Source organism: Sylvia atricapilla, chromosome 5, assembly GCF_009819655.1.
Source record: "Sylvia atricapilla isolate bSylAtr1 chromosome 5, bSylAtr1.pri, whole genome shotgun sequence".
Classification (NCBI taxonomy): domain Eukaryota; kingdom Metazoa; phylum Chordata; class Aves; order Passeriformes; family Sylviidae; genus Sylvia; species Sylvia atricapilla.
The window spans coordinates 68,012,793-68,037,522 of record NC_089144.1 but is presented as its reverse complement, the minus strand read 5'-3'; the positions used below and the strand labels follow the sequence as shown (position 1 = coordinate 68,037,522).

The following is a 24,730-nucleotide window of genomic DNA, read 5'->3' as shown; positions in this document are numbered from 1 at the left end:
CTCACATTTTAAGCCTTGAATTATTGCCAAACTGAGTTATTTTGTGAGGTAGAACTGAATCAGCAGTTCACTTACAAAAATTAAGCCCTGGAGAATGTGAAACAGTGAAATATTTCTACTCATTAAAGAAGCTATTGGTGCTGGCAGTCAACACACAGACATAGCTCAGAAAGGTGGAATATTTATGTGTCCAAATCACTTTTACTGAGATTCATCTGATATGCAAATTGGCTACTGCTTGATAGCATCTCTTAAATTTACCTCCCCTACAGATTAATAGCCATGTTCTATCAAATCACTGCTCTCCACCACAGGGCCACAGTGCTCATAGAAGAGTTCCTGACTGGAGTTCTCTGCATGGTTCACCCCCGTGAACCTTACTCTAAAATCAAGCAGTAAAGACACATGTCAGTTCTTCACCGGCAACAGTGTTAAAATTTAGGAGTCATTCAGTGGTGCACAGAAACAAAACCATTCCAATTGCAGTCCCACACGCCATGGACACACGTTCTGATCCTCCAGACACAGCATTACTTCAGGCACAGAAAATTACTGCAAGGAACTGATGGCTGGATACTGTTCTCTGCCGTGTGCCTGTCCCAAGGGAACAGCCACAGACGCTGCAACATAGCTGATTTGTGGTTCAATCCATATCTGACAGTTCTGCGTCCTTCAGAAGATAAAAAATTCATCCCCATGCAAGTAAATTGCTTTTTGGAAGTTATAGAATAAAATAATTCGGGATGCTTAACGTAGATAATAGTACCAAGAGTAATTTGCTCCACAAATAAAAAGTGTGTGTATTTCCCTCCACAGTACAAATTCATTCCCCGCTGGATAATATCAGCCTGAGTTGGAATATGTGCAAATTTTAGTTCCAAGACAATTACGTGTTTTCGAGCTGATATTTCACAACTCATCAAAAGCAGAGACCAAAGCTTTTGAAGCTTTTAAAGGTAGTGTTTCATTCTTCCAAAGATAATTACAACATCCCTTTCTAACTTTCAGAGATACTGAACCATCAAACTTCACTTTCAATTTTGTCACAGTTGAGAAAAAACCTGTGCAAAGTAATTTGTAAGAGTTTCTAAAATTTATTTTAATTTCTTCCCTATCTCCTTGGAGCCTCTGTGACTACTGGAGAGTAGTTTTAGAAGTGGGAACATTACTGATGTAAATTTGAGAATGATGCAAATTTGAGATAATCTTAAATCCATGCTAACAAGCCTCTATATCACACCTCAAGTTTGTACCTCTTTCTCTATCTGCTAAATTCTTGGCATCTTGGGAAGGATACATCTTTGCATGTATGCCCAACCATGCCATTATTACACTCAGAAATCAGAATCCATGAGTTCAGAACAGACAGTAATTTAAAAAAAAAAAAAAACCAACAGATAAAAAGGAAGAAAGTGTAAAGTGGCAGAAGCATATCATCCTAGGGAAAAATTTATGAGTGTAAGTGAGATCCAACATATTTATTCTTGTAACTCTTCCATGATCCCAGGACACCAGCTTCATGCAGCCTTCAAGTGAACAATGTGTCAGAAAAGGGAGCCCTGGCCAGCAGTGACTCAAGGCCAGAGCAGGCTCCTGGGCAGTTCCCTGCCCTCTCCCAGCCCTGTCCCCAGTGCTCCCAGTCTGGTTGTGCTTCAAAGGTCACAGCTGAACAGGACCACAGGAGCAGATGCATATCCCAGAAATGAACACAGCAGATTGGAATAATGCATTTGCTATTGTGGAAATTCCTTTCCCGTGCTATTTTTAATACCCAGCATTAAACATGCTTATGGATATTTCCATTTCCAGCCCAGTTATTACCATTCAATTGCCATTAATGTAAATGGCCGGGGCTGGTTAATGCCAAGCCATGTGATGAAATGATTTCCTTGCCCATCTGGGTTCCTGTAGCCTTAAATAAAAAAAAGACACTGTTGAGATCACAGCTGAGACGTTCATCCTGATCCCCACCGACAATACACAATTTTGGAACAAATCTCTGGTTTTAGGACAAAGCACATCACAGGCATTATCCACTCTATCCTACCTAATGCACAGTGGATAATACTACAGTTAAAAATATTAATGAAAAATGACTAATGGTAACTAAATGATTCACTTAACTTGGTTCCCTCTGTAATGTATTCCTCATATGACAGGCGTTTATTAGCTGTCACTGATGACTCCACAGACACCCTGCTATGCACAGAGTGCCTGTCTACACATTAAAACTTAATGCACAGAGCAAGAATTATTGATGTTAGCTCTGTTCTAAAAGGGCATATCAGCAGGACTTTTTTTTTTTTCCCCTGCCATGGCTTTATTTTCCTTAGCTACTGAATAATCATGGATTTTAAATTTTATTAGATGCTAGTGCTCAAACGACCTCTTAATTTCACCACAATATTGTTTTGTCCCCCAAGTGCTGGCTTTTTGTGTGAATGGTGTGGGGTTTTTTTCGGTTTTTTGGTGAGTTTTTTTACAGACAAAATAAGTACACATGTGATGTTTCAGGACTGAAAAAAAAAACAGCTTAGGAATTTTAGTGCTTGCACATTGTGTGCTATCTGTATGCCCGGGGAAGCAGCGAGTCTTAATGGACCTTATGTTTTCCTTGGGATTTCAGCACTTGCAAGAACACTCAAAGGCTGATAATTAATGGAGCCAAACACTGCGTGAAGTTGAATACCGCCTTGAACATGAACATACAGTTGTCTTCACTTAATTGAATGTATTTATAGGCTCTGACTGAGCAGGAGCTGAGTGCTTTGCTTCTGCACTGCTCTGACCAAGCCTCTCATGTGTCAAGGTAACAACACAGATGTGAACAGGCTTCCTCCACCTGGGTGCTGCTGATTGCCCTAAATCCTGGGCCTAGCTTTTAACATTGCTGGGTGCCCACCAAGACTGATGCTAATGAATGGTTTAACTGCCTTCTCGAGTCCCCAAGTGGGATTTTAAAGTGCCTACATCCTAGACACTGGGAAATCTCAGAAAACCCGTGGTATCTCAGTCTTATGGGAAAACCAACACCAAGTGACTATTTCGAATTATCTAATTATCTTAAAACCAATAAATGTTCCCCTTCTTCCTGAGCTGAACAGACCTGAGGCATGATACACAGCTTTTCAATGGTGCTTGGCCATCCCTGAAGGAGATGCTCTGTTCCCCTGGGTCTGTTTAGCTCTCTTTGGTGCAGCACACGCAGGGTCAGGATGGAGCCCTGGGCAGCCTGTGCTTGCTGCTGGGGAAGGTGGGTGCTCACCATCTCTCTTCACACCTTAGACAGCTGGGGCACAGAGCAGCACTTCCTGCAGCTGGCATCTGTCCAAAAGCAAACCTCAGTCAGACACACCTGGATATTGCTGCTGCCTTGCAAGGACCTACAGGAAGGCACCCAATTGTGGCTGCTTCAGGCCAACTCTCCTCTGCCCTGAACCTGGTGTGAGCCCTATGCCAGTGGAAAGTAGGCAGAGCGGTTGCAGAATAATGCTGTTTGGATTTGGCAGACTAAGATACCTGGGCTGCAGTCCTTCCCTACTCAAGGAACTTCATAAACCCTCCACATCAACTGGAAAACAAAAAATAAGCCTCCAAGTCGAGTAGTTGAAGTGCTCCCTCGGTTCCTTTTCCTCTGGGGCAGAAAAGGAAGAACTTTCTAAAGGGCTTGAGTGCCTGTCCCCAATACTTAACCACCACAAACCTTGATGATTCACACTTTTCTGATTGCAGTAACCAGGCTAGAAACAGACTTCAACATAAGACACACAAGTCTTTATCTCGAGCCTAAATAATGCCCATTAACACTGTGTTACACTGCTTTGATATAAATAGCAGCTTACACCAGATTTAGTAAGGGCCTATAACCTTTTAGCTATATTTCAACAAAAGAGAGGTCAATAGGCTATTTACCATAATCTATTTTTAGGTTTCATGAAACTACAAGAATAAGAAATAAATCAAGCTTGGCCTTTCTGGTCAGGAAAGAATGAGTTTCTGTAGATTTTTCTTTTAAAAATAGCTGAATATGGAAGGAAATGGAATGATTTGTTAAATGGGTATGTTTGATAAGGGAATATTAATGCATTTTCCAATAATAAAAGTGAAGAATGCTGTTCCAGATAGACACTCCTTTTCATTTTTCCTGCACAGACAGTGCTTGATTACAGTTTAGGGAAATGAACTGAAAGAACAGATGTACTATTTTTTTGATAGGTATTCAGAAGGGTATTTTACAGAATCTGAGAAGAGTTGGAAGGCAGATGATTCAAAGGATAATTGAAGAATGATATTTGAACAGGTTACACTTGTGCCCTCAGGCACTGAACATAGGAGACTTCTTTAATTCTCAACACGGGAGTTCACGTGGCTGAAAAGCAAATAAACACCAAGAATAATTTTGTTTCAGAGACATGCAGTAACTGCTGGTTAGCAAGAAGGGAATTTTCCACCATACTGGGAAATAGCAACATTTTATCTGAAGTTATTTAGAATAAGCCAGATGTTATTCAGCTCAATATTCATCAACACTTGTTATGTTAGAGTATCATATTTTCAGTAGTTTCAGAACAGAGATCAAAAACATTTCAGGGTAACACAGGCAATAGCAAGAATGTGCAGAAAGAGCCCCAGGTGCAGGACTCTGGCTCTCTGGTGCTGGGACACAGATGCAGAAGTCCTCTGCAGCCTGTTGGGACACAGATCACAGCTGACCCTCACCTCTGGGGGCAGAGGCTGCTGGGGAAAGCTGTCAGGTGGGTGGCAATGCCCTCCTTCACACTGGATCAGATCACAAAGCTTGAGCTCCTCTGCCGCCTACTCCTGCTGCAAGGGACTCCCTTCTCAGGGCATAAGGGATGCTCAAGGTAAGGACAGTACTTTATTCAAGATACATCTTTGGTGGCAATTTTAATTATCGGATTTCAGGGTCAAAAACCCCCCAAAACACCAACAACAACCTTTCTAAGGGTTTCAGCCCTCACTGATGCGTGCCCTGAACAGCAGAGCAGTCTCTTTAAAACCCCTGCAGGTCTGACACTCTTACATCCTGCATAACAACAGGGCCCACACTGATCCTTTTCAATTAAAAACAGATATATCAATTAGTGAATTTCAGTGGAGCACACACCCTACATCCACATCATTGACACGTTAGTGCATCATGATTAATGTTGTGCATTTCATGCCAATTGAATTCCTAACAATTAGCCACTTAATTCTGAGCTGAAACAATTACTCTTCCCATCGAGAAATACTTGTTTCAGCTCAAAGCTCAGCAGCTGGAGTACAGAAAAGCCATCTATAGCCAGTCATGCAAGTACATCTTGTGGGATCAAAACACAGGTTTACTAATGCATATTTTGTATGCATAATGAAGCACTGGGCATACAAAGCCATCCCTTTTCGAGACTGGTACAAAATCTGTTGGCAGGATTGAGCACATCTCTAATTCACAGCCTTCAGCAGCAGCTGGGGCATGCACACACTCATGTTCATATCTGCACATGAGAAAGCAGTTTGCCCTGGCTCCATAAAGGCTTCCCCACAAACACTGATTCTCCCTGAAGTCATTTAGATGAACGTTTCAGACTCAGTACATATTGGTGGAGGCTGCAGTGACAAAAAATATATGTCAGCAAAATCAAATGGGTACATCTTAGATAATTATAGAAAGAAGCAAATACTTGGCTTGCCTTCAAGTAAGGGAGGAATTTAAGAGGTACATCACACTGTGTAGTTTTGGTAAATGCACTATTTAACTTGTAACCAGCAATTACACTTGTCATTTTTTAATGATAAAAACGTTATGAGGCAATAACTATACCACCAATGTACCCCTGAGAAACAGATAAACAGGCAGAACTGTTAGAGGCATTACAAGTGCATCAGAGACAACAATGTGATGACAAAAAGCACTGATGGCAGAAGTAGCATTAGGGTGCACAGTGTGCTGATGGTGCAAACCGGCTCAGGCTTTTTTTTTTTATATCAAACATACTGTGAAAAACGAGATTCATTTTTTGGTAGATTTTAAGAAATAGGTTTTAATAAAAAAGATAAGACAATTAGGAGATAAGGAAAAAAAGCAAAGTACGGTTGGTTGGGTGGCTTAGCAATTTGTGGACTTGGCTAAATGCCATTTCACAGGCTTTCTTTAAATACCCTTTTTGTTGTATCAGTCTGTTGAATATTCATATTTTTCCATAAACTAGTTTCCATATTTCAGGGACTGTTTTGCATGGCCCCTCCTTGGGTCCGCCTTTTTAGAGCTGCGTGTTTCTGGGCTGTGTCTTCATTATCACCTCCAGATTGGGCCTTGGTCCGTGCTTTCTTCAGATGGGAGATGTTGATAGTTGGTGTATCAATAGCAGAGTCTTCTTTACATGTTCACTGGGTGTTATCCCAGCCAAACAGACAGTTTAAACAATTACTATATCACTACTACCACTATGCCTAATTTTCTTTACTAACAGCAGAAATAAAAATTTATATCCTTACCACAAAGTTATTAATCATATAGCACATATCTTGCGAAAAGCCAACTTTATAATAGTCACTTATAACAATACCCATTTAACATCCTGCAGCACGGCAGGAACAAGAACTACGCCTTGCCAGGCCTCTGCTGCAGTGACTTGGACGTGGCGCTGATTCCTGCATCACCATGTAGATGGTGATTCAAGGGAAGCATTAGTGTTGCCACACTCGGGGACACGGGCTGCAGCATGCAGGGCTGGGTACGGCTGAACAGACGGCAGTTCTCCAGGAACAGTTGCTCAGTGTAGTATTTATAACACAATCAGAGCTGCTAACAACGTGAGTGGAGCGTTTCCCCAAGTCTCTGAAACTAAGGGACTGTCCCTAAAGCAAACGAAGCCACGGGAGAGTCTTTCTGCTGGCTTCAGTAGCCACTGAATGAGAGTCCTCTTAACGTGTGACACAACGGGCTGCTCTGACATCTGCAAAAAGATCTCCGTTGACTTTCAAAATACATCAGGCCATTTCATCACCTACACACTGACCCACCACACAGCACAGTATTTAGATTTCTCATGCCACGTGGACTTGTAGCTTTGCAGTGAAACACACTCTAGCCCTTCACTGTGTAAGGGATTTGAGGCTGATGTGTGTGACAGCGAGAATTCACAAGGGAGTGAGTTATTCCAGGAGACCACTATGGTGTCCAGGAGATGTTACTTGGAGGGAAGACAAAAACTGCTTCTCAGGGTTAATTTTGCAAAATAAAGCAGCAGTAGCTGACAAGTATAATAGATACACAAACTCTCAATTTCTAAATCAGTGCACTTTCAGTGTCTGCAACAGCAGACTGAGTCCTTGTCTTTAGTTTTATCCTTGCTTGCCCTCTGTAACTACCCTCCAACACAGAACCTATATGAAGAAACCACAGCCCCACATAAGTATGTTTTCTAAGGATATACACACTGGCCAAGCCCAGTTGCAGTCAGACTACTCCCCTGTCCCCTGTTCTTATTCCTCAGGTCTGATTTTTTGACACACTTTTAACAGAGCAAAAGAAATCACAACAGCAACCATCTGGTGAGTGACCACCCCTAGTTCTGTGACAGGTCAACTGGAAACACACACAAGTATCCACACACCCTGCACCAAGCAAGAATCATCTCAATGTACAGCTTCCAAAGATAGGAGCAGGTTGGCTGGGGAAGGAAGCCTATTGAGGTTATTTTTGGATGCAGATAACAGATTGAACACACTGATTTTTATCATGTTGGTACTTACACAAGAACCACTTGTTAGTGACTAGACAGATCTTGAACCCACACAAGTGCAGAAGAGCCTTTAATAACAGTACTTTGCCAGTGGTGGGATAAAGAGATTCAGTGTCTTAACAGATGATACCTTCTGTCTTGCTTCTTTAGCCACAGATTTAATTACACTGATAATGTCATGAGAAGCAAAAATCAATTATTCATTAAACCCGCCTAAGAAATCATTCTTTTATCCCACGTATTTTGTTTCAAGATCATTTACACTTGGGTAAAAAAGGCAGTTTTCTTCCTTGTGTGTCAATATTTTATACAGTAACTCACTTAACAGCCCAAGTGAAAATTGAAGTGGGGCTCTCAAAGAGGACCAGCACATGATACTCTGTGCAAGGTGTAAGGGTGATGCTTGAAGATGCCACCAGTCCTCCTGTGGCTGTGTGATTCAGGGATCACAAGCAGGATCAGGGAGGGATCTGTTACATCCCTTTTGGAAACAAACCCCTTCAATTCATTTACATCTCAGTGTCCCAGCACTTCTTTAGTGGCTGTTGGAGATGAAACCGTAGGTCTTGCACTACTTGTTTTCTAGCTCCCTCCATTTTAATAAACACCTGGCCTGTCATTACTTTGGTGACACACATTCATGTTAGTTTTACCAGCTAACCAGCTAATTTTTTTTTCTTTTACCGGCTTTGCTTTTGCACCAGTTGCCTACAATTAACAAATAAACAAGAGTGTAATTTTCAGAGGGAGAAGTGTCTTCTATGAATTCTTTCACTGTGTGGCTCCGCCACTTTCTGACAAAGCCATGAACATAAACCTGCACAGCAATTAATGGAAAAATATACTCATTTCTGTAAGATAAAAAGTAGGAATTGGAGAGGGAGGCTGAGCAGAGCTTAAGTCTAAGAAGGACTGAGGCTGAGAAGGAGACTTCAGGACTGGAGGAAACGGCAGGAAGGAATGGAAAGAACAGAGAAGTAGGTCTTGGCAAGGAGACAACCCCACCTCCCTTCACCCAGCTGCAAATTCAGCAACAGGTTATCAACCCAAGTTTACATGAAATGAAGGAGATACAAGCAGCTGCGGAGAAAGCAGCAGGATCCCTGTATCCCTACAGTGAGACACAGCCCAGGAGCTGGACATGCTCTCTGTGTGCACCCTGCTCCTCCATCACTCTGTCAGTGCACACACACAGACTGTGGTGTGACCTTTCCTACCAAATACACACAGCCATGCAGCTAGATATGCACATTGCACTCGTTTTTAGCATTAGCCCAGAACCCCTGAGTTCCTGCCTGAGCTAGAAACTCTGCAGGGACAGAGACAAAAGCACCTCTGCAGACTCCTGACTGTGCAGCAGGCAGAGAGCTGAGCACAGGGCCCATGTCCCTCAGATGAAGACTCAGACTAGCAGAAAATCATGCACAAATTAAAGTCTCTCAGAAGGGGTGAGAAAAGCCTACAGACCCAGGGCTTATTCTCATAGTGACAGTGTGCTCCTGCCTGGAAAATGCAATGTGAAAGGATTTGTTTCCAGACTGCAAATATGGCTAGAAACAAATGGGTTGGCATTTAAGAATAAGAAAGTGCATGGATATGCCTTTTTAGGTCCAAAGTTAAGGAAATAAAAGAATCAAAAAGCCTATCCTGTGTTCGGGTAGTGACTTTTGGCTATTACTTTACAGAGAAATGTCACTGGCACAACAGTCTCTCACAGAAATAAGCCAGCGCCCAATATTGCATATCTCACCTTCCCCATAGGAATTTTCATCCAATTTACATTAGATAAGATGTTACACTTTTGCTTCTTCTTCAGCTTCCCCTTACTGGTTTAACTAAACATTTCTTTTTTCCTTCAGCTGAGCTTTTTATGAATATTTAATGTATCAAAATGAACTGAAAGCTACCACTATGCATCTGCTCTCCAGATCTTCCATCCATCTATTGTCAGCCAAGCTTAGTTCACAAAATACGATACTAACTATATTGCTATGTAAATACAACTCCTTCAACCACTATTTCATAAGTAAAATATATGCAAAGCCAAGTCTGACTTGAGCAGATGAAGCTGTCCACTCCTAGCTATAGAGATGTCTTTGTTACTTGGACTCCCAATGTCAATTCCCCATGCCAGCTTGTACATTCATCTTCTGTCCTCTAATTGAATTAATATTCACTTCCTCTTACTAATCTCCAGATGCTTGTCTAAAATGATCTAGGACACAGCCCACATTTACAGGGAGAAAAGATTTATACTAAGGCATGAATTTGATAGCTACAGGGGTTGCTAATTTGCTGTGTAGCCAGGTAATCTGACTGTGGGGGTGTTGTGATTTTTTACTGTTCCTCTAAAACTTGGATGTACTCTTTTGCTTTTAGGTCCATACTGGACAACATTCAGAATACTGTTCAGATGTGATTTAAGGTTGAAAAGCAAGGAACACTCCTTCCTGGATTTTCCAGAAATACACATAAATTTCAGTGCACTGCAAATTTTCCAACTCTCTTTGGTTTGGGTGTATTTGTTATGTCACTACTGGGGGAGGAAAAATAAAGGAAATTCTTTCTGGCATAAGACCTTCAGTATTTTCTAGTGCAATAGAATGTGTGGAATGATGAAAAGACAGATAAAAAGTAGTCACAAACATAGCTCCTTTTTGATCCCCTGGATGAGATCTTTCACCTTGAAGTTTGGCCTCTTTAGACCTTGGGAGTTTTGCCATCCATTTTCAATAGATTGAGTTTTATTTTTCTCCCAAGGTTATAAATTGATAGCAACATCTACACTGATAGCATGCTGGAAAACCTGGAATAAAAAGCCATTCCACCCTCCAATGCAACTACACAAAAGAATCACTGTGAAGGGAAAAAAAATATTTTTTCTTCATTCTGCCCCCCACATTTTGCCATTGCCTCATGAACATAGGGATGGTTCAAATACAAGATCCCAGCCACACTAGAATATACAACTGCAACAGGTAAATAAACCAACAGTGGTCTCCTTGAGTGGCCTCAGCGTGATACGTACTATTTTATTTATAGAGGGGAAAAAAAAGACATACACAATACAAACAGGCTTTTTGTTGTGTTCAAATGCTGTATAAGGTATTACCTTGTAAAAATACTTTTTTCTTCCTTTTCTTTCCACATCTGTTCCATATGAGTAAGAAGCAAGGTCTGAAAACTAGCAAATAAAAGCAGTTTAAGTGTGGCTGGCTCAGGTGATGACCACTGAAACAAACAATCTTTCAGTCCGATGATTAAACTAACTGTTGTAAGGACAACTCCAACACCCAGCAGCTGGGAGCTGTTTCCCATGCATGGGGCACACGTTCTCTGTTTGCAGGGCTTCAGCTCCCAGTTGTGTGAGAGCACCCTGAACGCTGGCAAGAACAGCCCAGGACCCTCCAGTTTGGCTTTTAGATTCAGTGAATTGTTAATTACTGCTGTCACAAGAGTTTGATGTCACCAAACAAGACAGTCAAGGCAAGGCAGAACTTTCTCCTTGTTTTACTAGATCAGCAAACAAGCACACAAGGCCTTAAATCAGCCCTGGCTGTCATTCTATTAGATCCCCAGATCATCCTGACAGAGGCTTAATGAAGAGCCTGTCAGCCTGAAATCCTGCTCATTTCTTCTGTTCAGCTTCACAATGCATGACAGCATGAACAGGAGAGGCTGAAGACACTTTGTGCCCTGTGTCACTGGATACATGACCTGCCCAGTCTGTGATTGCACAATTGCATCACCTCAAGTCCATCACTGCCCTGCCCCGCCGTGAGATCAGGTCCAAGCCAACCCAAGTCTTTCCCACCTACTACAGCTGGAAGAATGCAGCCCAAACTCACAGCTGCTTCCAGCCATCTACAAACTCTGTACTTTCCACCTGACCTTTCTGCTCAGCCCTGTCCATAACCAAGGAGAGCAGATTCACTGTAGGGAAAGCCACCTCCTCTAGTGCACTAAGTCCAGATTGGACTGCAGCACCTGGCCTGACCCACCTTACACTTCCCCACAAACTTCAATTAAAAGAAAACGTCCTTAAATAATATGTGCTTGATTTGAGGATTTACACACTTGTACAAAAACTCTACAGCCCATCTCCCCACAGTACCATGAATTTCCTCAGTGTAGGAATCCCAAAAGGCACACTGGCTCCTGCAGTCACATCTTTCCAAGGGCAGTGTGTTAACCTTGCTTCTCTGTGGCATTCACAGAGAAACATCCCTGAACTTCTCTGCATAAACAGACAAGAAGTTTATTGTACTTTTACTGAAGAAAGCTTTGATAAGGTGCAGCTCATTACATTATTGAGATTAATTTATATTGCACAAAGTGAAAAAAAAAAAAAGAATGAATAGTACATATTGACATTACATGCAATATCAGTGGATATTACAGGCCATTTTATATATAGAACTTGACGTTCTGCATCAGATACAGCTAAGCCTGAAAAAAGGGGACTTGGGGAATCTAATTTCTTGAAATTCATTGCAAATTTACCAACTTCTGTCCCATCTTAAGGTACGTAAGAATTACAAGTACCAGTAGACAGACTGTAAGTCTGTCTTCTCTTATTTTCGTAGTTGCAGCTATTGGGATACATTATGGTCCCTTGGGGGAGAGAGAGGTTACAGCTGGGCTCTCAGGATTTAAAGAGATCATCTGGCCCTGCCACAGGTGAGCAACAACTCTGCTGCAGTTAAGAAACCTCATCAACTAAAAAAACCACCAACCCAACACAGGGAAAAGAAGGCAGATGTTTAACCAAACACAGCCGTTTCCTTCCCACAATGGAGAAAGCTGCTCCAAAAACTACTAGCACCAGAAACAAGCAAGAGAGGCTACAGTTTACAAGGTCTAGGCTGAAAACACTGCACTACAGCAACTTAGCCAGTGATGCTGGATCACTTGCATGGTTTCTGGTGCTTGGAGCACAGACAGAAAGGAGACACTCTGCTCTGCAGAGGCAGAAATCTGTGCTCATCACAGCTATTTGCAAACACAGACATCCCCCCACTGCCCTTTGCCTCCTCCAAGCTGCCACATCCCCCTGCATTCTGAAGTATGTTTACCCAGCTTTTTTGGTCCAAATCTTAAAAATGGGGAGGAAAAGGGAGGAATTTCATGCAGAGAAGGAGGCAGGCGAGGTGTCCCATTTGAATATTACTGAGTTCAGAGCAAGTGTTTGACTGAACCAACATGGTTCAGGTCTCCAAGGGGCTGATTTGGAGACAATTAAACAAAAAGCCCCTGAATGACACTGGGTCAGAGTGTGGGAGCCCACCCAGTAGTGGAGTCTTCTCCCCACCCAGCTGTCCAAGTGTTTGTCTAACAGAGATCCCACACATTGCCTACAGACAGTTTTGAAAGCTGTATTATCCTCTTTCACCTCTACCACATAAAACACTTTTGGCTTTGACCATGTCTCTGGTATTATTAAATCTTTTCTCTCATACTTTGATGCCTCCAGAAATCTTCTGTAGTAAAACTAATATGCTCTCAAAATAATAAAATACAAATCAAGGACTGGAGAAATTAAAAAGAGGTGCTGCCTTTTTTTTTTTTTTTTTTCCCCCCCCACCTGGAAAATCTGAGCTACTTTGAGTGAGACTGTGTCTTCTTTCATTTCATGCAGGTAACAAGTTTTTTATTAAACACAGGTGCCCAAAAATTCATCCCAATGCACTGCATGAACTTGAATGAGCGTGTCCTGGGGATAATTCTAGCCTTGAGTGCTCATGGTTACTGTACATACTTGTCTGATTAATTCCTCTTGACTTACAAAGGTATCCATCATGTCACAATGAATGATCTATGAAGCACACCAAACCTGAAACCTTCCCCTCCCCAAGCCATTTCCTCAGCATCTAAAACCAGCTCTTATCGTTTGTAATCAGTAATTAATAACAAAGCATTCTCACTAGTGCAGTTTTTCTGCTAAGGTTAATGTAATATTTCATCCCAGGCCAGCTGCTGTTTTATGACTTCCAAGCACGACAGTAAGTAATGTCTCTGCATAAGAAGTCATCCACAGAGTAAATCAATTATCTCCTCTTTCATCAGCAGGCATTTTGCTGCAGCAAACGAGGCTAATTACATATGAAGTTGTTGTTTAGCAACAGGAGCAGGTACCTAAAGTTTGGCATTGCACATCGATTGTTCTTCCTTATGTCTCCATTCTGTACCATTCCCATTAAGCAGTTTTGAATATCTGATCCATCAAGTACTGTGATTACGAGCCATACTTACCACACTGTTATCACCTGCACAGATCTGCCTACCAAGATCAGCATCAATCACACAACATATGTTTCCAGTATAGGTACAAGTTTTGGGCTACTTCTTGCCCTCGACAAGGACACATACATATTTAGGACTCAGTTGCAAAGCATCAATAACTTCTAAAATACTGTTCTTTAGATAAACTGCACTATTTCTCATATTTGAAAGTTCACTTCCCAGGAGAACTGTATGGCTGTCTCAAGAAAGAAACCTGAAATCCAGAACATATCTACATGAAAACTGGAGAAAAAAAATAATGGATAGCACTGGTATACATTGCTTGTGTAGTTTTCTTGTCTTACTGCAATTGGCAAGTAACTCCAGAGATCTGCTTTTTTTCTCCCTTTTCTGACTGATGCAGGAATTTTCAGTCATCTCAGGCTTTTCTTACATGATATAGCTGACAAAAAACCCAGTCTGGCTCAGGACGTTCATGACCCGCAGGTTGTGCTCTGGAAGAGTATAACGAGTTTTTTTATCTTTCTTGTAGTCTGGTCACTTGCTGCTGAGGACAAACCACCAGGTGAACTGGACCTCTCTGCAATGACCTGCTCTTTGGTTGTTGTGTTTCTGAGAAGGACAAGCCAGAGCACACTGAGACAAACTGCACAGTGCTCAGCACCTCAGGCTCACCAAGCACAGAAATGCCAGGTCCTAAGCACTGGGACCTTTGATTCAAAGTGCTGTGGATGATGTGCACTCAGAGCACAAAGCTCACCATAAACCTCCTTCCACAATGGGTACAGCTGCCCACAGAGTCATCCTAGGGAGTGGAAATCAACTGAAGATAGGAAGCCACAACCCAGGTGAGTGATGTGGGCTGAGTTAAGTTGATGTTTGCAGGTAGTCTAAGCCACAGATAATCACAGGGCATCTCCCAAAAAGCAGCATTTGTGGTTGGAGGAGACTGAGGACATAATAAACACTGTCTGTAAGGCAACAGTTCACTTACTTCCCTTCTCCTTGTGAGAAGGAGAGGAGGGGAAAAAAATAGAAGTAATAAAATAAATTGGTCATTTTGGAATGACTGCACCAAACTACTCCAGTACAACTGCATAACAGAAAGGCAACAAGCACATGGTCTACAGCTCTGACTCTCCAATCTTAGCAAATCACTAAACCTGGCTCTTGCTACACAAAAGGCAGACATCTAAAAATATCTCTCCCCAACAAAAATAAATGTTTGCAAAGGCAAGCAGCATGGCAAACAACGTGACCTTTAGCCAAACACTCAGGGTGATTCATGAATTAAAGTTAGGCAATGTCAAACTAGAAAGTGAAACAAGCTTTTCCTTGCATTTGGATCCTGATGAATACAGAACTTTATCTTTTCTGTGTTCCTCTCAGAAGTCTAGATAGATTAAGCAATTGTGTTACTTGCATTTACTGACAATTAAATGTTAATCTTGACAACTAGAAGAAAAAAAAATCTAACCTTAAAGATGCAGTTATTTCCCATTCCTCTAACATTTGGTCTGTTTTGGTTTGAAACTTCTTGTAATTCAGTAGCATGTTCACTGTACCAAACAGATCAATGTTAACCACAGAAGTGTGAACAATGTCACTCAATTCTGAACTTCTGGTCCCTCCAGCTCACAGGCTGATCCACAACTATCTGTTATTCTTGGAGCAGTGGGGCTGTACACAGCCAAGTAAATTACAAGACACAGTTGTATATGTTGTCTTCTAAAAATATGTCTTGCAAGTATTTGTTCACCCACATTCTTAAATTCCTGGGGTTTCATATGCAAAAAAACGTCCCATGAAATCTACCCAAGATAAAATGCTAGCTTGTGTCACACCCCTGCAGGGCCCTTCATCTGTGTCCAGTTACATCTAGAGTCTTCCCTTTGCTGTTTGTTGTGTGTTTGAATCCTCTTTCTCTTTCCATATATAATTATGTGGCTTTTTAATAAGCTCATTAAATAAACAACCCGTTTTAGCCCTCAAACGTTGCCACTGTATCTCTGCAGCTTAGTGCTAAACCTCCTCCTAAAAATGAAATGCAAAACTACAGATCATGAGGTCTGAGATGTGCTGCACATCGCCTGCCGTGTATGAGGAGACCACAGCCTGGAAATCCACTTACTCAGTGTAAATCCAGTTCAGTTTTATTGACTTTTCTTTCCCTCATGGTATATCAGTGCTCACAAAAAAAATCTTGCAGTGGAAGCCCTAGAGAAGAAATCTTTCGTCCACAGACAGATGCCCTTCCCATTTTCTGCTTTATTACCAAAGGCAAAAGAGCAAACACGTTGTTCTTACTTTAACAATAATCACAAGGCCAGACACCCAGCTAAGGCGTATAAAGCCCACATGGGCTTTATCATGGACACTTTCTCAAGTCCTAATTCAAGTGGCACCTCTACCCATTTGTCTGCTCTTTCTCCACACAATTTATGAACAATTATGATTAGCCCTCTGAAAATCTGACTGCAATACGAACATTCAGCTCCCACAAACCACCAAACAACCCATTCAGTCGCCTCCAGACCATTGCTACATTTGAATTTTCTTGAAGCTCAATCTCTCTTTCTGCTCCTTTTTTTACTATCATTATTTTTTTTTCCTTCTCTTCTTTTTCCCCTTTCCTTTCTCTTTCGTTTTCACAATCATTCACCAGGCCAAAAAAAAGATTCAAGAGACAAATGATGTCATCTGCAAGGAACTCAAGTAACTCCACAGAAGGAAAGTACAGGCCAGGATCAGAGAGGCTGTTTTATGTCACCAGAGTAAGCAACCACAAACTCTCAGCTGGTGTAAAATCAACCTGTCTCCACCTGGTTTTATGGGGACAGTGCCACTCGATATTAAACACAGAGCAGAAAAACCTGATTCTTGTTAAACTGCAGCATCTGAAATCCCAGTGAGTCCTGACTTTATCTGACACCCATCTCCATCGATGGCCAAACCCTCATCTCCCCAGGCAGGGAATAGCCAGGAGCACACAGAATGCAAGGCACAATGGGCCCTTAATACACATCAAATTTAAAGTTTCCTACCCTTAAAAAAAAAAAAAAAATCACAGCTACACCTAGCTTGTAGTAATCCAAAACCATAGCTTTAGGGCATCTTTCTGGCCTCAGCTTGGCATTTAAATTACACATATTACTTTGGACTACAAATATCTGCTCAATCAGCTCTGCTGCTGCTCTGAGGCAGATAAACTGAGTGCCAAAGAGTTTCTGTGACGGCACACACAGCCACTGACACCCAGGAGAGAAACGTGGATTCACAGCATCAGGAGCCCAACAGGTTGTGATAGTCAAAGGTCTAACCTAGATCATGTTTTCATTACCTACATCAGTAGGAGAGAGATTTTGGCCAAAAATGTCTTCGTAGAATCAAAGAATGGTTTGGGCTGGAAGGAACCTCAAAGATCATCTTGTTCCAACTGCCATGAGCTCTGCCTTCCACTAGAGCTTCCATCCAGCCTGGCCTTGTCCTCTGGCATATTTATTATATACTGACTTCTGAGCTGACTTTACAAATGGCTGATTGCAACTGCTTCAGCAAGGACACATAAAAGATCCAATCATCCCCCCACACCCTTGCAAGTACAGCTGAACTCTTGGGGAACAAGCACCCTCCTGCCAAAACACACATCAGTCTCAAATTTGCCACCTCTTTGGGCACAGATGGAAAACAAAAAACAAAAAAAACAAACAAAAAATCCCAATCCCCCCCAAAAAACCCCCAAAACAAAACAAAAAAAAGAAGAAGAACCATGTATCTGATGAAGCATTCCAGGGGTCATCTCCAGTCTGTTTTTTTCTCTGGCAGCCTCTCCTCCCTGCCTTTTCTTGTTATTGTTTTCCCAGATTGCAGACCCTCATTTGTCTGTCCCTCTAGTACTGAGGGCAGCACGCAAAGCCCCTTCCAAAAAAATCAAGCACCAATTAAAAACAAAGAAACAAGAATTAAAAGCCTCATAAAAATGGGTATCAGCAAGTTGATGGAAACACTTGTGCATAAAAAAAACATTTCTTACTTCAGCATCAGCTGCCAGAACTGCTACACTTCCTCCAACATTGAGTTTCTGGCTGGCTCACAGGTGAGCCCAGAAAGGGATGCCAGTGGTTCACTTGGTCAGGGTAGACAGAGAGCAAGGAGCTGCCAGCCACGTCCCCTGCTTCAGGAAGCTCAGGAAATCTTTTCAATTGTCCAAGTTTGCAAGGGCTCTGGGATTATGGCCCTTCAGGGGATGGGGATGTTTCTTTCCCATGGCTTGGCCTTTAATAATGTTAAAGAGCAAGGGGTTTTGACTGACACACAGCAGACCCCAGAGAGACTCATTACTCTGCCAGTCTCTTCTCCTCTTGAACATCTGCAGAGAGCCTTTCCACTTGACCTGCAAATGCTTGTAGTTTTCCTTTGCAGCAGTGAATTGTTCCTCTTCAGGGCTTCTGCATGCGCTTTCTGTGTATGCAATGCTGACTCCCATAATGATCAATAAAGGGCAGTATAATAGTGTGACAAACTTATGTTCCCAGCCAGACCCAGAATTTGAATTGAATTAGAAAGTCAGGCCTGTGTTCATAAAAACAACACTAACGAGCAAATGGAGCTCTACTGCACTACATAACAGATATCACATATCATAGGGTTGCTGTCAATTCTTTATGTAAATACTTTAAATCCCTCAGACTTCATTTTGCACACTATATAGTAAGTCTCTTCATAATCAAATAGTATTTAATACATTTACTGCCTTGTTAAATCTAACAAGTTAGATTTACTGGGATAGTCACTTTCCCTAATAGCCAATTTAGTAAAACTCAATGTATTCATTGATGGATAAATATATAATAGGCGCTTGTTAAACTTTAATAAATATCTTTAATAGTCAGCTGGCATTTTCTCTCAATGGCAGCACTTCCTCTCAGCTGCCAACAGGAAATGCTTCTGAATGTGCCAATTCAGCCCACATGTAGGGAATAAATTGATCTAGAGGAGCAAACAGGAGCATGAATTTCAGGTAGTTTTCCTGTGCTGCTTGTCACAAGAAGAGCAATAACTGAGGTTATTGCTAAGCTCCCATTAAGACAGTCAGGCGTTGAATTGCACACAGTGTAAGGAAGAACATGAGCTACAGTGTTTTTCTAGACTCCATACAAGCCATGGACCAGGACAGGAAAGGCAGCTGGCTACCTGGAAGTCATATAAATGATATTCATATATTATTATTGCAATGTACAGTCTTACTGCACTCCTTGTCTCCTGTAGATCATTTCACATTCTCCCACCCCAGCCTGTGTAAACACAATGCCTCGGCTTCAAGCTAGATCTAAAAACTATATGCTTTTAAGGCTTTTGGGTACCTAAGAAAAAATTTTGGAGGAGTCCACATCACTGAGATGACTAACAGCCTTTAAAAATCAGGCTTTTATCTCAAACTGTAGAATGTTATAGCTAAACTCTGCAGGTTTCAGGATCAGTTCTCCCAAGTGAAGGCAGCTGTTGCGTGTAAATAAGAAAACCACACCAAAATACCATAAAAAGTGTATGTTTGTATACCATATTTGTATGCTGGATTGGGAGGCTTAATTATAGCCACAAGACACTCACCTGGGTGGGATTATACAGTTCCTGGAGTGGGCTTCTGGATCCTTTCCGACAGCAAATGTCCATCCCGAATGGATTTCTACGCATTACTGGAAAGGGAAATTGAAATTAGTACAGGTTAGCAACGCTGGTTAGCAGAAGGCAATTGCAATACCTACAGCAAGAAAAGATTTCCTGACAGATCAAAAGATTCTAGATAGTGTTGTCCCTTAACTCCAGATTTTCCTTTCCCTAGGAATTGTCCAAGAGCTAAATCCTTTTATCTATTACGGAAGTTACTGAAAATAAAAGCTCCCTTATAAAAGTTGTTGTGCAACAACTCTCAGTTCGGGTGTACAAAAATTCAAGCATGGGGACCAAAGCGAGACAATTTTCAGCAGTGTCAGACACCTACTTTTCTGATCATCACGGAGAGGTCAGCTGGATTCCTATAATCAGCACCTCTGATAGGCAATGTTTCAGCCTGTCCCAACCTAAACACAGATATATGTAGGAACCTCATACTAAAATGCATGATTTTAAAGCTTTTGGCCTAACTAGTCCATTTCTCCAAGGACAGATACTCATCAGCACACAACACACATACAGTCAAACACTGCTGCCCATCTTGCCACAGTTTTGCTCTACATATTACAACTGGAAATTGGATTGATCCACAGAACAACACACGCTGTGTTATACCAATAAAGACCAGCTGGTTTTCAAACCAAAGGCTTTGTCAAAGGTCTGATCAAGGAGTATTTTGGATGACAAATTTCTAAGGAGAGGTGTTGACCTGAGCCCCAGCAGGGATGGAGACCACTGGCTTCGAGTTAGACTTTTGTGGCCATAAAACCCTATAAGAAGACATTCAGCTCTAACCACCTTCTATAGTCGGGAGAAAAACAAGAGCTTCTAATCTCACATGGCCCATGTCATCCTCTAACACTCTCCTGCCCCCAGCTCGCCCTGCAAGGAGCATCAGGCTGTCAGACACCCACATCAGGCATCGCAGCAAGGGAAGATCTGTCTCATCAACCTTTGACTAAGACATAACCAAAAAAAAGGAAAAAAGAGATGTTCCTGCTGGGAACATCATGTTAAGCCGAGTCAGGCATGCTTTTACCACCTCTTGCCACGTTTTGTAACCAGAAGCTATTGAAATGTCCTAGAACAACGAGCTGCATCACTTGCAGACATGATATTGTGGGCTTCAAGCCAAGTCAGAGAATACAGTCCAGTAATGTTTTAATACTGAGGCCTAATATGCAATCATAATTGATACATCAAGTAATATAAACCACAGAAAACTGTATACAGGCCAATCTGGAAACGTAATTGATTCCTTCACTCGCTTCATATCTATTTTTCAATAGGAGTTAATTATCTAATAACATGCTGGCAGACATGAGCAGACAGATTCCACGGGTCTTGTGGCTGGAGGCAGAAATACTCAGTAAACAAACTGGCTTCCATTTTCTTCACAATTAGGACAGTAATGTTAGTAGAGACAATAATTTTATTTGACCCTTTTAAACACCTGATTAAATTCTGAGGATCGTTAGTCATACAGACAAACATTGTGATTCCTCCATTTCTGTGCTAATGTGTCTTTTTAAACAATAACTTACAATGGGTTTAAAAAAGTTAAAACCTTAAAAATATTTCACAGTAATGTCAGCTTCCAGAGCTGGGGAACCTTTCAGCAGCCCGAGTATGCTCAACCCTCTGAAAGCCAAGCTCAAGGGTTGCCATGAAAAAACCTTTAAAGAGCTCTGAATTCGCAATGCCTGGCAACACTATCCGTGCTCAGGGACAGCCTTCTGGGGTGTAAAACAACCAAACTGTGGTAATTCTTAGAGAATTAATTCGTGTTTTTTAGAAATATATGGTATAAAGTAATTTTGAATCCAACAAATAAAAAGTTTTTGGGAAACTGCAGCCTCTGCCGGGAACAGGGGAAGCAGTGCATTTGCAATAGAAAGAAGGGTGTCTCCACCAGGAGATGGGTTCTCTCCAAAGATGGGATTGCCAATGACCCAGTGATCAACACCTGATGGACATCTTATCTACATCGGCCTGGGTGTGTATCCCAATGCAGAGTTCCTGTAAATGCAATCAGATGTCTAGCCCTGCCTGGAAAACCATTCATCAGACCGGGAGATAGGAAGAAAAGAAATACGAATATGGAAGCATGACTGAGTAGGCAATGGGATGAGGCAACCTTCTTTCTGGCCAAAAAACTGTATATAAACCAGCCCTGCAAAAGCAGACTCTGTGAACAGGAAGAGATATGGTGCAAACAGAGGCCAGATCTGAGGTTCACCCAGTACCGATCCCGGGCTCGGTGCTGTCCTTTGCTTGTGGCTTTTTCGAATTTCTATTTTGCAATATTTCTCAATGAAATGGCTTATTGATGAAATTGGCTGATCACTTATTACACAAACCAAACCAAAACCAAAACCAACCAGCCAAAAAAAATCACAAAAAACCCTGGTAGTTGTAGTTACCGTCAACGGAATCCTACGGATGCAAAAGTAGAATCGGCCTTTTCAATGTTGGGTGCCAGATTGTAGGAACATCTGTGGAGGGCAGGGAGAGGGAACTCTGCACACCTCAGACACGTATAGAACACGTGGTTTTATTGCAAGAGTCGTGGGTAACAGGGCCTGCCTACAGCCACCAGCCTGGGCTGAAGGGATGCCCCAAGGAGAGAGAGAGAGAGAGAGAGGAGTAAGAAGAACTGAGAGGTGAGAGCAGGGTAAGAGGGTAAGGTAAAAGCAGGGTAAGGGAGGTGAGCGAGGTAAGGTAAGAGAGTAAAGTAAGAGATGTAAAAGTGTAAGGTCAGAGAGTGAGGTCCTTGTTACAATGCATTATACTTTTGTGTAGAATGTTCTGATTTACAGTGACCAACTGGTGCGAGGTACAAGACCTACAGACTTTGCAACAGAGCAGCCTATGAGAACTGCTCTGTTACCATATCATTCTGTATTCTAAACTCTAGAGGCTACTTTTCTTATCTACCTTTTCCCCCAGATATTTTGGGGGCTACTCCCTCGAGCCCCTTTGTTTGCTATCACCCAACCCATCACCAGCATTCCTGTCTGGCATGCCTACATCTCAAAACTAGCTTTCATTTCTATTTCACTCACAGGTTTTATATTTTTAGTATCTCTTGCCAGGCAATCATATTTGTAGGCTTCTCCTGTCCCACCTTTCCCAACAGAAGGGAACATTTGAGTGTATCCAGCTCATTAGACTGTGATAACTAAGGTCCTGCAACACTGATGCTTTGTTCTAAAATGAAGAAGCATAACAATTCTAGTGTGGTGTTCCCTAACTTGTTATTTCACTTCTCATTTCCATTAAGTACAGTAAATAGTACCATGCATAAATGTATCCATCCCTTCCTGCTTCACTTAGCCAGCAGGTATCAACTCTTTATATGCAGCAGTAACAGCAATAAAGGTTAAATTATTTACACAACATAAAAGATTTGTTTCCAGATGTAAACAGACAATAAAAAAAGCTATCTCCCCTGCAAAAGCTAAATGCTAATGTAGAGCGTTAATCATAGAGGCAATTGAACCTATTTTATCATTTCCAGTATTACTTTATTGGTTTGGTTTTTTTCAATAAAACCTTTAGGATCAGACTGTGGGGTTAGCAGAGCAACACTGCACCTGGTTTCCTGTTTACTGATGTCAGGAACAGCACTCCCTGATACAACTGTTCACAGCACATCTGTGCACAGCTGGAAAGTACTTGTGCCTGGAATTTAACTGCAGCATCAAAATAAAGGTGAATACTCCCCTTTCCTCAGCAGAAATCCCACCTGCACTGTTTGTACAACTATCCTTACGTGAATAACTATCAGGCATGATTTCATACAGCTCAAAACACTTTTCTGGCATGTCTGTGGGCAAACTCACCTCTCAGGGCTCCTGCAACCTGTTTCTACCATCTCAGCTTCTCTGAGGCAGTGCTTCATTTTGCCAATGACAAAACCTTTTGGGCCTGAACCTCGCCTATAGCTATCTGCAGTAAGAAAAGCTGTAGTATGGAGGGTAGCTACAGCTCTACTAATTTTAACAACACTTTTGCTAAGGATCCGTCACACCATTGTGGAAGTGAAAATTTAAAAATCAAGCCCTTTATCCTCACAAAATCTTCTTATTTGCATAGTAAATATCCAAATCTACATTTTATGGCTTGGGCTGATCTCCATACATAATTACAGCTAATTATAATCTAATGATAAGTACTGCATATGCATGGCTTCAAGAACCATCATGTTCACACACACCAAGAGTGTGAAGCAGATGATAAAGAAATCTAGAATTGTCAAGGTTGTAAAAGACCTTTAAGATCAGCAGCATTCACTGCCTTTAAAGAGTAGTGCTAATACTGCAAGTGTAGCAAGAACACGAATGCCCTGAATTTAGCCAGGAGTGTGAGCAACTGGGTAAATTGTGGGTTTGTCACTTAAATACAAGAACGGTAAAAAAAAGACCTTTGTTCCATCCCCAGGAAGGATTTGTGAAAAATGCAGGCTTGGCCCATCTTGGTAAAATATGAAACCACTAGTTCCATATGGTGTGGAATCAGTAGCTATGAATCCAATAAGGAAGTTTGTAAAGGATGCTATCTAGGCACCAAATTTCAATTTCTCAAAGAAGCAGATAAACAGCCCTGCTTATCAATACAACAATCAGTTGTGTATACATACATACAGAGCAGTGTGTAGGCCTTCAATCATCTCACAACAGAAGCATCAGTGCACAGCTTCAGCTTCCAGAAAACTCCATTTAGACCCACCAAGAGCAGGAGTTTGACCTGTGAACTGCAGTGCACTGAGCACAGGAACACTGAAGATCATTCACAGGGAAACATGTGAGCCAGGCTTAATCTGTCACCCCTCCTTGGCAGAAGGCATTTCAAATGCACTTGGTAACCTTCTAAGACCCTATCCCAGAATGGGAGACCTCTGAATATAATAATTAATATACACTGAATATAAGAAGGCACATCAATACAATTTCTGCCTCTCCTTATCAGGAGCTAACAAAACTGAGACAGGGGACATGGTAGCACTCCTATTACAGGCCTAAATTGTAAGTGAACACTGGAACCACCTAGACAAAGAGAAGGGG

At 41.7% G+C, this 24,730-nt stretch overlaps 1 protein-coding gene across 1 annotated transcript in view; it reads right to left on the bottom strand.

The window, feature by feature from the left end:
* The window catches only part of CHST11 (carbohydrate sulfotransferase 11), a 158,159-nt gene that overhangs the window by 71,669 nt on the left and 61,760 nt on the right, over positions 1-24,730 (bottom strand). Inside the window, exon 2 of the mRNA XM_066319959.1 lies at positions 19,602-19,687. Within this exon, the coding sequence (XP_066176056.1) occupies positions 19,602-19,687 (86 nt within the window). The remainder of the gene's footprint in view (positions 1-19,601; positions 19,688-24,730) is intronic.